The 17,210-nt window shown below is 41.5% G+C and overlaps 1 protein-coding gene across 1 annotated transcript in view; it reads right to left on the reverse strand.

Annotated features, from left to right (window-relative positions):
• Positions 1-17,210, reverse strand: part of LOC124608089 (presenilin homolog) — a 92,608-nt gene that overhangs the window by 34,639 nt on the left and 40,759 nt on the right. Inside the window, exons 7-8 of the mRNA XM_047139959.1 lie at positions 1,893-2,039; positions 1,397-1,564 (exon numbers count right to left, since the gene is read on the reverse strand). Coding sequence (XP_046995915.1) covers positions 1,397-1,564; positions 1,893-2,039 — 315 coding nt within the window. The remainder of the gene's footprint in view (positions 1-1,396; positions 1,565-1,892; positions 2,040-17,210) is intronic.

Here is a 17,210-nt window from a genome sequence, read left to right on the forward strand (position 1 = left end):
TAGTGACAAGAAACAAGTGAATGTCACACATACTTCTATTGAAACAGTTACTGCCATCAGCTACCAAACCGAGTAGCGCTTGGCACGAGGGAGAAATTCGTTGCACCCGACTCTTGCTGAGAAGTGATGTCAAAATGACATGTCTTCCATAAAACTCAACTCAAGAATGAAACTGTAGTTGACAAATGAAGAATTTTGGAGACACCATATTGGATTCATATTTCATTGTTTTCTTATTTTACTTTGCATGTCATGACAGCATGCCATTTCAATGCAATGGTGCATTGAAAATTTATTGCAAATTTGTCACTCTTGGTACAGTCTGTTACAATTAAATAGTAAATAATGACATCAGTGATATTAGCTTTCAGGATAACATAAAATAAAAGATAATGTCAAAAGTTGTATCAGTTCACCATCGCATAGTGAACAGAGGAGAGGTATGGAGTTATGAAGTAGAAGGTAGTAAGTTCGCATTGTGCTGTATTCTACTTTTTCCTTTCACCTTTGCACTACATTGCTGTAAGTGAAATGAGCAACAACGGATCGCAATCAAAGTTCTGTAGCTGCTGGATGAAATGTACCAAATTCCATATGTGGTTTTGGCATTTGCCTGCAAAGGGGCTGAGAATAACTATCAGATATTTTGTTAATTCATGTGTAACATTGCGCCTTCTGGATAATACCATCTGGTTGAATACCCAAGAAATATTCTAAATCTTTCTACACTAGGAAAATTAAAAATGTCATTAATTAAAACACCTTCTTTTGGATGACAAAAATTAAAAGTGTTGAGGTATTTTGACCTGGTACATTAACTGTAATACATCAATTGCTTCAAGGTAATTTAAAAAGAAAGTGTCAGAAAGTAGGATGAGCACTGCTCTTGCATCATACTTTGCAAAATTAGTTCATGGGAACTATTCTCCACAAAACCTATTATGTCCAGTGAATAACAGATGTTCCACATTCTAATAAATATTAGTAATGTGGGGGAAATTTCTACAAAAGGAATCAAACACAAAAGCACCTATCACACGAGAAAACAGATAACACTAAATATAAGTAAAAACATCAATATGGAGAGAGAGTGATAGTTTCAAGGAATTTTACTTAGTAGCCAAAAGTTTCTTATGTTACATCAGATCTGAATTTTACTATGCAAAAATTTAGATTATGTTAAACAAAGGGCCTTCCATCTGAAGCACTCAATTAGTTAGATCAAATGCTCACAATTAACCACTGATTTACCAAGACAGTGAAGGTCAATAGGAATATATAACACAGCGTAGTACTGAATGATATTTTTTAGCAAAACGCGAACTACAGCTAGACAAAAGTTTCCCTTAGACAAACTGCAGTTGGATCAAATAAACAGACAAAAAAAAGTACTCACGCTCCTCCTCTTCTGCAGATTCTTGGTGAGTGTCAGCAGGTTGTGTTATGGCTTGGTAGTCTGGTATTCTCCCTCCTGACGTTTCTCTCATTTCACGTTGCCTTTGCTGGATTCGCTGCTCTCTCGTTTCAGCCCACTCTCTTGAAAAACCATCAGCTGAGTCATTTCCTGTATGGAAGTAGTTAGTGCAATGATTGTTTTTATTTTTCACTGAAGCTACAGTCCAACACTGTTTTCAGAGGAGTTTAATGTATAACCAGATACAAAAATACGAAAAAAGGGAAGTAATTTAGTTTTGATTGTGGCCTCATGAAAGAATCGTCATCATAACAATTATCGATTTTCTTAGTCAATTCTTAACTACCTAAATCACACACTCAGAGTCAATACTGGGACCGTACTCCTCCTAGCAATTCTTTATCATTGTATCAACTAATCCAGTAGTAAAGAGAGAGCAATTTAAAAGATATCTTGAACACAATGTCAAATCTCTCACCTTCAGGTGTTGCTTGTCTCCGTCTGTGTGGTAAATTAGATTTATCACTTGAAGATGTCCGCTGTTGCTGTTGCTGAGGCTGGTGAGTTGTAGGTTCCTGAGCATCTCCGCCATCAGCAACACCCACATAGCTGTACAGTATGGTTGCTAATTTGGAAACACAACAAAAATTACAATCTGAAGTTAAGGTATAGACTAAAATCATTTTTAAAAGTGACTGACTATACAGTAAGCTACAGCATTCAACATAGAAATATTATATGAGGAATAAATGCAGATATACAATTACTTTTTGAATAAATTTTTGTGTGTATTCAGATAATAGCCTATACTGTGATAAGCATACACAGCACCAGGAGAACTGCTGGGGGGGGGGGGGGGGGGGGCTGAGAAAAAAATGGCACAAGATTACTACATACGGAAAAGTTGTAGTGCTTAAATTTTATATGTAGTGCAACAACAGAACAAAAGCATATTGCTATGATGAAAGCAATGTGTGAAGGAAAGTCTACTTTCACTTGAAGCACAGTCTGAATTTTATGTGATGAAACTTGAAAGCCTGTGTGTTTTCACTAATTGGTATTATACCTTGAAGCATCACAAGACAATAGTGAATTACGCGAAACAGAACACAATGTTCAAAATGTCATAACATGTCACAAAAAAGTTTACTCATGGATTTGACCATTTCATTAAAGACATAGAGAGCAGGGAAAAGCTGTTTGTCAAAAAAATTAAAGAACTGGGATTAAAACGAATATTTAAATTTGATTTCACAATGTTAGAGAAATGGCCAGTACTTAATGACAAAGTATCAGCTGTAGCAGAATAAAATGTAAATGTACTCTAACACACTAAGGACTAGCACCAAAATGACATGAAAGAATGAGAGTCAATAAACAAAATGATTAAAAAGTAAAAGAAAGTAAGTTGGAATAGGAAAGTAATGCACAACAGAGAAATAATTATAAACATGAAGTAAATAAATAAATAAATAAATAAATAAATAGTGATGAGCCAGAAAATAATATAAATCTACATTAAGACTCAGCAATTCACTTGAATGGTTTTCCCCTTCCTTTAATATATGGAACAGGAAAAGAATTACTGTTTTTATTACTTTCTAAGAGCCATTACTATACTAATTTTATTGTTAATGTCTGTATAGGAAATGGTACATGGGAAGCCACAAAACTGAGAACTGAACTACAAGGGGTGTTCAAAAAGAAATGAGCTGGAGGCATAATTACAGAAACCAGTACCTGTATGTTGGAAGTATTGACCCTGTCTGTCGAGACACTTGTCCCACTGTGACACAAGGCGGTGAATGGCTGTCTCTCAAAATTCCCGGGGCTGCAATGTTAACCAGTTCCCCAAGTACAGCTAGACACTGTCATCCGAGCTAAATTGTTTGCCCTCATCCGAGGTAAATTGTTTGCCCATCAGAGCCTTTCTAAAGGGACCAAAAATGGCGTAATCACAAAGAGAGAGGTCCGGACTGTATGGAGGGTGGCCGAGAACCTCCCATTTCAATTTCTGCGGGAGTGCCGCAACTCTGTTGGCCGTATCAAGCTTTGCATTTTTGTGGAGCAGAATGACCCCACAGGTGAGATTGCCTGGTCATTTTGATTTGATCGCTTGATGAAGAGTGGTCAAGGTTTGCGAGTAACGCTGGGCATTCACTGTTGTCACGTGTTGCAGGAAGCGAATCAGAATGGGGCCATCTTGGTGAAAGAAGAACGTCAGCATAACTTGCTCTGAGGGCCAAACGATTCACCTCGGATGATGACGTCCAGCTGTACGTGCGGAACCGGTAACATCGCAGCCCTGGGAATTTTATGAGACAGCCATTCGCTGCCTTGTGTCACAGTGGGACAAATGTCTCAACAGCCAGGGTCAATACTTTTAACACACAGGTACTGTTTACTGTAATTATGCCTCCAGCTCATTTCTTTTTGAACGCCCCTTATAGAATTCTGCTATCGATAGAGGTAACTGACGTAAGATGATAGTTTTACTGGACTATTTTGAGCTGCGCTCCCTTACCATAACTTGGAACAGTTTTCTGCTCAAGGGGCCAGAAGGAAGCAATGGCTGAGCATTAAGAAAACTTTCTTAGGAATCCAACATACAACCCAAAAAGGGTTTCATTAGCTGCCAGAGTATTGTTGAGTTTAAGCAAATTCAAATTTTATACATTACCGTTATCATTGGGTCAGTACATTCATCTCTACAGTGGTACAGAAACTGAATGAAAATGAAGTTTTCTCACTTTTTTTCTTAGAGAAGAAATGTTTGACTGCAGGATTTTCCATTTCCGATTTTGTTTTCCTGTTATGTGTTTCATCCTCATCTTACCAAGAGGAAGCGAGGTGGAATGAAGAGTGGAAGCATAGTGACTTAGTGAGACATTAATAAAATAGCAGTGGAAGGACAATATTGACTGGATATTACTGCCACAGGGAATGTTGTGTAACAAGGCTGATGCAAAGGAAGGTAATGGCATTTTGTGGGGAAGCATTAAAATTGTGGGTGGCTTGGTGGTTTATCGGAGAAAATGTTAACTGTTTTTATCCAGTTTTCTGATTTAGTGATGTTTACAACCGTTCTTTTGCCTGAAACTAGTATGCTCACTAAGTGTCCAGCTACTGAATCACTTATGCTTCCCATTCTACAGTAGAAGCACACACAGTTGGAAATGACACATGAAAAATACTGGAAAAAGACATTGTCCCCTATGATAACCTACTGTAGGCTCCTTTCAGTTGCCTTGTCTAAAAACTGCAACTTTTCCAACACAGTAGTTTTATAATGTAAATCCTTAAAGGAAGGAAAATTAAATGTCTGCCAGTTGTTCTACCAATATAAAGTGATTAGATAGATAAAAAATCTACTTAACAACTGGTGGCAGAACACACACATAAAAGGAGGTTATAATTAGGCAAGCTTTTGGAGCCAGTGGCTCTTTCTTCAGGTAGAAGGGTCCAGGAGGTCAGAAAAGGGGTGAAGGAAAAGGGTTGGAGAGGCCTAGGAAAAGGGGTAGATTTTGGAAAAGTCATCCAGAAACATGGGTCAGGGGAGGCTTCTGGACGTATAAGGCACCTCATCCTGTCCGATAAGGCACCTCTGAGCCTTGGTTGTGTGTGACTTTTCTGAAATCTACTCCTTTTCCTGAACCTCCCCAGTCCTTTTCCTTCACCCCTCTTCCTACCCCCTCTACCCTTCTGCCTGAAGAAAGAGCCACTGGCTCTGAAAGCTTACCTAATTATAAGCTTCTTTTATGTGTGTGTTCTGCCACCTCTTTGTGAGTAGATTTTTTTTATCTATCCAATTACATTATACTGTCAAAAAAGATTGTTTTAATTGTTCTTCCAAATATTCTAACACACTCCTGAACTTAGATGGGTTATATTCTTAAAATGATTCAGTCACATTCACAATGACCAGTATTTACAAATACAATAACTGGTTTAAAACTGATATAATACAAAAATTCTTTCTGGTGCTTGTCTTTCAGGACTCACTAATGTCACAGAACAAGTAACTTGGAAAAATTTCCACCCACAAATTTCGGTCATTACTGCCATTACAAACTAAATCAGTTCTTTGTACGTATATAACTCAATTTATCATGTGACATTGAAGACAGATGGCATTATGAGGAACAGCTAACAGCAATTCAAACTAGCTCACTTAACTGTTATAACATTGTTCAGGAATCATTCTCATACTTCTCATAACAAAAATTTTACAGAGTTTAACATATACAAGGCACAGTGTAGAGACGATCAACCTGCAGACCCAACTCCTCCTCTAGCAGTCCAAAAGGGAAGATTTCAGTCATGGACGTGGCCTTTCCATGGAACACCTCAATCACAACAGCTAGTGCCCACAGCTGCCTCAAGTAACCATACCTGTTCTGATTATTAAAATTGATCATTGCCTTCCCATTTGAGATGTTGAAGTTACATAATAATTTTACGCCATAAAGGATCTTTTCCTAAGTGAAATCCAGTAAAAAGTACCACCTTACCTTGCAAAATAAAATAAACAACATTTTTAAACACAATAGCAAATGGCTGCGCACTCAAAACGGATTAGTCAAATATGGATTGTGGCTAAAATATTTCAAGTACAATATGCAAAAGCCACATCACACCATTAAATGCTAAATTTTCAACATACTAGAATTTTAGAACTTTAAGTGACAAACCAAGATGTAGATAATTTACACAGCCTACTAAATTTCGAGCATTGTTAGTTTTTACCAAAATTATTCATTCAATACTGTAAATACAGAAAAACTGACCCAATAAATGTGGACTGCATGTAAAATTGCAAGTGTCTTCCAAATATGGACTTTCTAACTCTCTTTCCAACCACTCCTAAAACTATTGAAAAACATGCAACATTGTAGAAATATTAACCTTACCTTCTCCCAAATTTCCTAAATGTTATCTCTTTCATATACTGTGTATACTATAACATAGTGATAGTAAAGTTAGTATACAAGCAATCATTATTACTTTTGAATGATTAAGCAATGGATGTGATGTCGTACAAGAGTGCTGGGCGAGGATGTCATGAGGGCTTGATTTTTTTCAGAATCATGAAAACCACTCAGTGGCAAGGACCAGTTAGACAGCACCTTACTATATTAGCATGTGAAGTAGGAAAGACTACACTTGCTTCCCACAATTTGAATAAAGTGAATAACAGAAAGCACAAAATGCCAATCTCCATATCATTCATTACTCAGAGTTGTGAAACAAATACTAACAAAGAGATAGAGGGGCTGGCCAGTACTTACCTCAGCTCAGTACAGCCGATAGATACACAAAAAACAGAACCGAAAATTTACGTTCCTCGCTTTCGGAACAAATGTTCCTTCATCAGGGAGGAGAGAGGGGAAAGAAAGGGAAGAAGGGAAAGTGGATTCAGTTACTCACAACCCAGGTTATGAAGCAACAGGGAAGGAAAACAGGGAGGGTAGCAAGGATGGAGGCATGGTTGTCAGAGGGAAGCCAAAGACATTCTACTGTAAGTACTGTGCCAGCTTCAAACCAAAGAGGATGCAACAGAAGTAAAGAGGTATACAGTATAAAGATAAACACAACTATGTAGGATGAATAGATGCATGAATGGCTAAAGAGGAAAGGTAAACAGGAGAAGACTGAAGAGTAAATGGGAGTGATGTCCAATACCCAGTAGCGGAGCATGCCCTCCAGCATAATTCTAGGGACCTAGGAACCTGCTACACCGTATGTGCCATTTGGCTTCTCCCACCCAACACCAGTCCCTCTGAACTGCGGAGATGGGAACTTGCACTCCAACACATCCTTTCATCCCGCCATCCCCCAGGACTGAACCTACGTTAAACAACCTCACTCCCATTTACTCTTCAGTCTTCTCCTGTTTCCCTTTCCTCTTTAGCCATTCACGCATCTATTCGTCCTACATAGTTGTGTTTATCTTTATACTGTATACCTCTTTACTTCTGTTGCATCCTCTTTGGTTTGAAGCTGGCACAGTACTTACAGTAGAATATCTTTGGCTTCCCTCTGACAACCACGCCTCCATCCTTGCTACCCTCCTTGTTTTCCTTCCCTGTTGCTTCATAACCTGGGTTGTGAGTAACTGAATCCACTTTCCCTTCTTCCCTTTCTTTCCCCTCTCTCCTCCCTGATGAAGGAACATTTGTTCCGAAAGCTAGGAATGTAAATTTTCGATTCTGTTTTTTGTGTATCTATCGGCTGTACTGAGCTGAGGTAAGTACTGGCCAGCCCCTCTATCTCTTTGTTAGTATTTGTTTCACATCTTTATATGAGATTTTCCTAATCATTACTCATAGTTGGCTGCACATGTATAAAGAACTTTACTTGCACAACAATAGTTATTTTCTTTTAATTTTTTAAACCAATTTATTTCACAATGTAACATATTCAGTTAAGTTCTGCAGCTACAGCAATGAAAGAATTAAACTGGTTAAGGACTTGATTTACATAAGCCATTTCATCTTATGGGGACACTCTAAGATTTTGAAGGATTTAGCTCCACACTCATTTTCTTGTACTCATTATTATTTTGACTACTCATCATCTTCTTGAGATTCCTCCATAAATGAGAGGCTTCAGAGATACGGAATAAGTAAACATACATATGAACATCAATAAACAGCTGTCTGAAACTACACAGTCCAGTCACATTAATGTGGCAACTGCCTATGTTGGATATCGACGTGCAATAACCACTAACAGATGGTTGGTGACAGCACTAGCAGTGGGAGGTATATAAAGCGTGTCAGGGGAACACGGGAAACTGTGCAAAAGTTGTTGTGCTGTGGAAACAGTAAGATTTATCTTACATCCAAAAGGGCATGATCTTTGGCATTTCTGAAATGGCTAAGTTTGCAAACTGTTCATGTGACACCATGGTTAAAGTACACAGTGCATGGCAAAATAGTGCTATCCAAAACCGGTGCAGAGAGAACTGTAGTGCATCATGGTCCATAGATGACAGCAGTGAACAACAGCTTTGGAGATGTGTACAGGCAAATTAGTCATGCAACTGTTGAGTAACTGAGAGCCAAGATGAACCTAGGGGCAACCAACAGTGTCTCCTCAATGACCATTCAGCAAACATGGCATCGTATGTGGCATGTAGCAAAAGCCATTAGGTGCCGCTGCCACACAGCAACACACCACTGTCGTGTTGACTGCCAGCTCAGCCCCTGCGACTACACAACATTTCAGCTCCGCCATTTGCAATACAACCTGAAGAGGTCCTTTGTGAACACTGGACCAAAGCACAGAGGGAGCGTAAATCAGCTGCACCAGCCAGTGTCACATACAGCCCATCAGGTGGACGTGTACCTCTGCTGTGTAGGTATTTAGGACCATGCCTATGCCGATCGTGGCAGTTACGACACAGCCAGACAAGAGAAGAAGCCTATCCGAATCCAGTGCTGCCTCGACTGCACACCCCATTCACTGCCAAGGCGCCTCAGCAACATGCCCACAGGCCTGTTGGTATTCTGTCAGACTCATATGGCAAGACTGTAGAAACTGTGAACTCATACAGATTATAAGTTATGTGTTAGTCTGTTCCAATGTGTTCGACTCAAGGAGAATGAGGACTTAAACAACTGGTAATCAAACCAATGGAGAACGAAACACTCACTGTAGAAGCTTTCATGGCATTGTTTCCTCAACCACGATTCGCATTCCAAGAACTTGCATTTAATCGTAAACATATTTCCCTGTTAGGAACTAGTTACAAAGTTTGTTACTTGTTTGTGATGGTCAACGAAGACCATTTGTGTTGAATTAATTGCGTTCTTAAATATAAAGGGTGAACTACATGCTCATGTGTCTCCTTAGCACAGCACAACTGGATGTCTCCATCTGCAACAGCTAGCTACTTCCACCACCTTTCCGGGAATTTGATCGTAAGGTAGAACACTGCTCATCAGTCACAAGTACCAGCAATGTCACTACAGATGGGCAAACAATGAGCAGCTTGTGGTAAATCGGGCCACAAAGTGGAAGTCTGGCAGTCCTCCAAGGCAATGCAGGTGGACTGGACGCAGGTTGAGACACTCGACTTGGGGTGGACAGAAGATGCTGCTAACCCCATTGACATCTCTTTGGTACAGTTCATTATTACGCCCTTCAAGAAGCTGTCTATTTCTGCCCTAATTGAGAGAGTACAAGTGGACCTGCAGATAGACACCAGCTCCTCTACCACAATTATCGACTGGGCTACATATTGGAAGCTGGGAGCATCCCCTCCCCCTCCTCCCCCCCCCCCCTCTTGTAAAATTTTTGATACCCCTTCCGTAGTTTCAGTAAATACATTGTCTCTGTTATGGGAATGTTTTCAGCCCAGATCCAGTATGAATCCAAGACACTCATGGCTTGTATATTGGTTGTAGCCCACCCTGGTGCTTGCAACCTCCTGGGCTTGGACCTCTTTCGTGCCTTGGTCTTAATAGTCCTGCAACCCTATACCCACCATTAATGCTGTGGATGGTGGCCCTTACACAAAGGAGGTTTTTGACAAATATCTATCGGCCTTTTCAGGACCTTCCTCTGGCGTAAACAATTTAGAAGCACACATCACCTTTTTGCCGTTGGTGGTTCTGAAGTTCTAATAGCCAGTTCCACACTGTTTGCTCTACAAGACAGGTTCCCCAAGGAACTGCAATGGCTTCAAGATGAGGGAATTTTAATGCCAGTTTGCAACAGCAGATCGCCTACTCTCACAATAATTGTGGAAAAACCAAATGGTCTTTCACAATTTTAGTGCAACAGTTAATTCCCAAGCAGTTATAGATTCATACCCAATCCCCAAATTGGATGTCATCCTAACTAAACTTGATGATGATAAAGTGCTTGCCAAGACTGAGCTACAGGAGGCCTACTACAGCTGCCAATGGATGCAGCTTCTCGAGAAGTGTTTATGGTCAACATGCCTTTTGCGTTGTTTCAATAAAATTGGCTGCCATTTATCATTTTGAGATTGCTTGCCATTTTTCAAAGATATCTTGAACAGTTAATCCGTGACATCCCTGGTACAGCCAATTATCTGGATGATATCTTGGCCACTGGCACATTTATTGAGAACCTCGCATGCAACTTTGATGATCTTTTTTCCCCTTTTTTAAAAAAATCAGTTGCAATGTAACAATGACAAATGTCCCCTCTTCATTCAACAAATGGAATACTTGGGACATGTGCTTCCTGCTACTGGATCGCCCTACCCCTAAGTATGCAGAGACTATTCAAAGACTGCCAGTGCCCAAAGATAAATCTCAACTAAAGTCAGTGCATGGACAACTCTTACAAGATATTTATTCCAAATGCCACAGCACTAGCCGAACCTTTGCACCAACTGCTCTGCACAAATGTTCCATGAAACTGGTTGCCACAATGTGACAGAGCATTTTGTGCCCTATGGCACACACTCCTGCAGCTCAACTGCCTGATCAAATATGACCCACTCAACCCTCTTATCTTGGCAACTGATGCACCAACTGCATTACATTGTGGGAGCAGTCCTCTCACAAGTGATGGATGGGAGAGAATGGGCCAGTTGCTTTTGTTTTGAAGAGCTTGAATGCTGCACAGTGCAGCTACAGTCAGATTGAAAAGTAGGTTCTAGCAATCATCTTTGGAATTAAGAAGTTTCACAACACCCTCTACAGCCGACAGTTCATCCTTCTCACTGACCATAAGCCGCTGCTTCCACTGCTCCAGTCCACTGCCACCGTCCCCACCATGATGGCATGATGCTTACAACACTGGGCCTCTTTCTATCGAGCTACACATAGAGATCAAGTTGTGCTCCACATCACACCATGCCAATGCTGACTTACTTTCCAGGCTGCCGATTGGACAAGACCTGGCCTTTGGTGCGGATTCAGATATTTGTTTCTGCATGGATGCAGTGGCGAAGGAGATGGTTGCCCAGCTTCCACCTGATGTAGACCTCGTCAGATAGCACACAACCAGTGACCCCATACTCTGAGAAGCTCTACACTATATCCACCAGGGCTGGCCTTCCAACTATAACACGTTGCCACATCCTGACCTCCAGTCATTCTGAGGGCACAAACAGGAACTGTTTACACTGCAAGGCTTCACTACTCATGCAGGGCCAAAATGGACAGACATGCAGGGTTATTCCATGTGGCCTTGACCTTCTCCAAGAATGCCATGGGAGGGGGGGGGGGGAGGGGGGGGTCCTCACCAAGTGGCTGGCACAGCAACATATCTACTGGAGGGCCATGGAAACTGCAATAACCAACATGGTCGCTGCCTGCTCAAAGTGTCAAAGCAAGCAAGCTGCACCAGCTCGACGATACTCCCCTGGCCCACTACAACACGACCTTTGTCCCGCATCCGTCTCGATTTTGTGGGTCCATTCCTTGGAGCATCCTAGTTTATCATTACTGATGCTGGCACGGTGTTTCCATTTGCAATTAAGATGACATCTACCTCTGCAACAAAGATGATCAAAGCCCTCGCACACATTTTTGCCTTAGAACGTCTCCCTGAAATGGACCTCAGTTCACCTCCACTGAATTCTCTTCCTTTTATGCCAGGAATCGAATCTCTCTCATTCAGATGACACCACTCCATCTGGCATCCAGTGGCATCAATGACCAGTTTGTCCACACAGCAAGACCCAAATGGCAAAACTGTGTCATCATCACTCCTTGGATGATGCACTCATTCGCTTTTTGGCATCATACTGGGTCAATATGCAGGAGGGGATCTCCCCAGTGGGATGCTTACACAGTCAACCAAATCGCTCCTCTCTTTCCACACTTCACCCCAAGGAAGAGCAGGGCCACCCACCCCATTCCAGACAGCACCATTTCTCCTTGCAGGATCCACTGTGGGCAACGAACTGTGCCTGAGGTCAATACCACTGGCTCCCTGCTACAGTGTCCCGCATCGTTGCCTGTGCAATGCTCGAAGTTATCCTACAAGACGGCTCCTGTAGTCTCTTTCCAGACTTCACCCCAAGAAACAGCAGGGCCACCCAACCCATTCCGACAGCACCATTTCTCCTTGCAAGACCCAGTGTGGGCAACGAACTATGCCTGAGGTCAATACCACTGGCTCCCTGCTACAGTGTCCCGCATCCTTGCCTGTGTAATGCTCAAAGTTATCCTACAAGACGGCTCCTGTGGTCACAAACACATCAATCAGGTCTGACCACAGCATAGCTTTATTCCACTGACAGAAAATTTACCTCAATTTTCTGTTCCAGACACCCAGCATGACGATGGGCTTCCTGGGAGTGCCAACCTCGGCGCGTGTCTCCAATGGGACAGGTGGTGTCCAATGACACAGCCCGACAACCCAATGGAAATCGATCCCACTCCACCCTCATTCACCTCCCAGAGCGAGCCAGCAGGACATGAGTAACCTTGCCTCTGTCACTTTGAGAGAAATGGCATGTCGCAAAAGAGATCAGGAGCCAATGAGGGGGTGTAGATCAGCAAGATAGGTCGCTCCCCTCACAAAGCTTTTGCTGCACCCGCCAATGTCACATACAGCCAATCAGGTGGATGTGTATCTCTGCCATGCTGGTATTTAGGACGGTGCCCATGCTGATCACAGCAGTTACAACACAGCCAGACAAGAGAAGAAGTCTACTCTGGATTCAGCACTGCCTCGACCGCACTCTGCCTTTGCCACGAAGGGAGCTCAGCAACGTGCTCGCGGGCCTTTCGGTATTCTATCAGACTCATTTGGCAAGACCATAGAAACTGTGAAGTCACACAGAATGTAAGTTATGTATTAGTCTGTTCCAATGTTTTTTGCTCAAGTAGAGCAAGGACTTAAACATTTGGTAGTCAACGTAGTGGAGGACGAATGGCGACTGTAGAAGATTTCATTGTGTTGTTTTCTCAACTACGAATTGTATTCCAAGTACTTACATTTAGCTGTGAACTTATTTTCCTGTTAGGAACTTATTACGAAGTTTGTTACTTGTTTATGATGGTCTACAAGGACCATATGGGTTGAATTAATTGTGTTCTTAAACACCGAAGATGAACTAAATGCCTGTGTGTATCTTGCGGAAGTATTCCAAGTCCTGGATACTTCAGTATGGGGTTCTGCAGCAGCTACCTGGTTCATGCACTCAAATTGACAGCTGTTCATCAGGAATGAAGGCAGCAATTTAAACACCAATACTGCCACTGGACATTTACTGAATGGTGGCATATGACCTTTTCAGATGAATCAACTTTTACACTCCATCAGACTGAAAGTAAACACCCTGCAACAACTGTCAGAATGGTCCAGGGCAAAGAAGGAAGTATTATGGTCTGAGGAATGTTGGAAGCATTATGGTCCGAGGAGTGTTTCCATGGCATCCCTGGTGATCTCATTATTCTGGAAGAGACAATAGATCAACAAAAGTATGCATCTATCCTTGCAGACCATGTCCACCCCTCTATACAGTCTGTTTTTCCTTGGTACGATGGCCTCTACTAGCAGGACAGTGCTATGTATAACACAGCTTTTGTGTACATGCATGGCTCAGAGAGCATCAGGAAGAGTTTAATGTACTTTCCTGGCCAGCAAACTTCACTGATTTAAGCCATATTGACAATTTGTGAGACCATCTTGATCAAGTTGTTCATGCCGTGGACCCCAAGTGGGAAATCTAGCACAACTGGCTACGGCACTGGAGTCGGCATGGCTCCACATCCCAGTCGGTATCTTCCACAACCTCACTGACAATCTTCCTGCACATCTCACAGGCATTTGACAGGTGATCACGTCAATGTGACTGGACTGTGTAATTCTCTGGCATTATCCACAGCATATAGCACCACATCTGCTTCAAAAGCTACCATCAATTCTTAGTTCCAAATGGTGTGTTACCAGACAGAGGGTAATGCCACATCTGACTGCAAGGAACAGTGCCATCACAGAGTCCATAATAATCAGTCAGTCACCCAACATGAAAAATAACATGTCAGTTCACTAAACAACAAGCTTTCTGGGTTAACACTTCGCAGCCGAAAGACAGAGCTGTTCACCACAAACATCGCATGATATTTTCTGTACTATATGAGAGCTAGACATTCCCACTTACTTCATCCACTAGCCGTGAGCAAAACCACCACTATGCGCCACTTTCCATGGCGTCTCACCAGGCATCTTCCTGATTGCAGCAGTCACTGAAATGCCTGTAAACTTGGTTCTTGTGCCACAACATCATATTGTGCTCAAACCTGGTCCACTAGGATTGTCAACAGTATTATATGTCTCTTGTCACAGCACTAAGGTCACTTAATTTTGGGAACCACATTACATATCTACCACGAGGCCTCACTGCTCGAGAATGCACCAGTTACCAAGTATGTCAGGCCACACCACATCTATGAGGGCTGTTCAAAAAGTAAGGTTACTTTTCAAATTACGAGGGGCAATGTACATTCGATTAACAATCTTTTCTTTTTTCTTATGTTGGTACACATGTCCTGAACATATGTTCACAGTTTCAAGTGTACAGCATATGTTGTTTGTTTTTGACAGATAGAAAGGTTATACGCATTTTAATGGGCTCGGTAAATTTCGATTATTATAAAAAAATGGGGCAAAGAATTTGCATCACATTTTGTACGAAAAATGGAAATGTTGACATTGGCATATGATGAGTCTGCTCTAAGTAAAATAAATGTTTACAGGTGGTACAAGCTCTTCCAAGATGGCAAAGAAGATGCCAATGATGAGCTCGCTCTGGACGCCCCAGCACACCAACAACAGATGATAACGTTGAAGCTGTGAAGAAAATTGTTTAGGAAAATCATCAGCTTACCATAAGAAAAGTTGCTGAGGACATTGGCATATCGGTTGGCTCGTGTCGCAATTTTTTCTGATGTTTTGGGCACGAGACGTGTGTCACCTAAGTTTGTTCCAAAACTTCTCAATTTTGATCAGAAGAGCCATCGCGAGACCATAACTCAGGAGCTCTTGAATAACGCCAGTGATGACCCTGATTTACTCAAAAGGGTCATAATTGACAATGAAACGTGAGTTCACAGTTCTGAGGTCGAAACCAAAGCCCGATAGTCCCAATGGAAGCATCCTGGAGAGCAAAGACCGAAAAAAGCACGTCAAGTTGCTCACTATTTTTTTCAATTACTGTGACATAGTGCATCATGAATTTTTGCCTCATGGTCATACGGTCAATAAGGAGCATCACCTTGACATTATGCACCATTTGTGAGAAGCAATACACAAAAAACATCTGGAATTGTGGAAAAACAATTCATGGCTTTTGTATCATGACGATGCACCTGCTCATTCATCATTGCGTGTGAGAGATTTTTTGGCCAAAAACAAGACGACAATCATGCCTCAGCCACCATATTCACTGGATTTGGCTCCCTGCGATGTTTTCCTGTTCCCAAAAGTGAAGAGACTTATGAAAGAACGAAGATTTTCAATGACTGAGGAAATAAAAACTGCATCGCTGGAAGTACTCAAGGCTCCACCAAAAAGCGCTTACGAGAAGTGCTTCGAGGATTGGAAGAAGTGTTGGCACAAGTATATTGTATCTGAGGGGGAATACTATGAAGGGGATAACATGAATATTGATGAATAAATAAATGTTTTTTCATAAAAATATAAAATCACCTTACTTTTTTAACACAGCCCGTATATAAAGCCATTTGCTTAGCAGAAGCTTTCCAGTGTTATTTACATGCCCAATGCATAGTGAAACAATAAATAGATTAATTTAGCCACAGATTATTCTCATATCAACAGGAACAATAAAAAAGGTAAATTAGTGACAAGTTTTGTTAGGAGTTCAGGTGTTACAGGGCTCAGTTAGATGTGTAAGCTGCCAGCATGCATCAGATCCTACAGTGCAAGCAGCAGCATTATGATCCAACTTTTACCAGCACACAAGGCATGAGACTAGCATTAGCAGTGTTACTTGTCTCTGCCAAAGGCAAGACCAGAAATGTCACTAGAGGTTGTCCGACAACTTTGGCCAACAGCTTTGTCACAGTATGCTCCTCTGGCAGTTTTTGGTGGGATCATGGAGGTTAGACTATTTCACTGAGGAGACTAGATAGAACCTATTCTGACATGTTGAGTACTGTACACTTTTAACTCAGTTATTGGAATAACCAGACAACTTTTATGAATATGTGAGATGGCGAGAGAACTGTTCTTTTAAATACTTGAAATGATTTGTTGTGTCACTGAAAAGCAAGATACAAACATTCTGGACGACTTCAAATAAATTCATCAAAACAGAAATATGTTAATCTTCAATGGCTATCATTTAGCATGTGAGTGAAAGACAAATACAAATTGTGGAATAAGATACTCTGAACACTTAAAGCACTGAAAAGGAGGAGCACACACACCACTTTTGGAAATGATCTCACATTAAAGAATCACTATCCTACTTGCAATAATACATTGGTAAGCTGTAAAGATAATCTATAGACAGCTTCTGTCCAGCTACTGCAATCCAAAAAAGATCCACTACAGTAACTTTAAGCATAAAAATTAACATAAACCACCTTTCTCACTTGCACAGATAATTTTTGAGATTATAATCAAGGTCTCCCTCCCATGAACCATGGATCTTGCCGTTGGTGGGGTGGCTTGCGTGCCTCTGCGATACAGATGGCCATACCACAGGTGCAACCACAACGGAGGGGTATCTGTTGAGAGGCCAGACAATCTTGTGGTTCCCGTGGTTCCTGATGAGGGGCAGCAGCCTTTTCAGTATTGGCAGGGGCAACAGTCTGTATGATTGACTGACCTG

The sequence above is a fragment of the Schistocerca americana genome, chromosome 1 (assembly GCF_021461395.2).
Source record: "Schistocerca americana isolate TAMUIC-IGC-003095 chromosome 1, iqSchAmer2.1, whole genome shotgun sequence".
Lineage (NCBI taxonomy): Eukaryota > Metazoa > Arthropoda > Insecta > Orthoptera > Acrididae > Schistocerca > Schistocerca americana.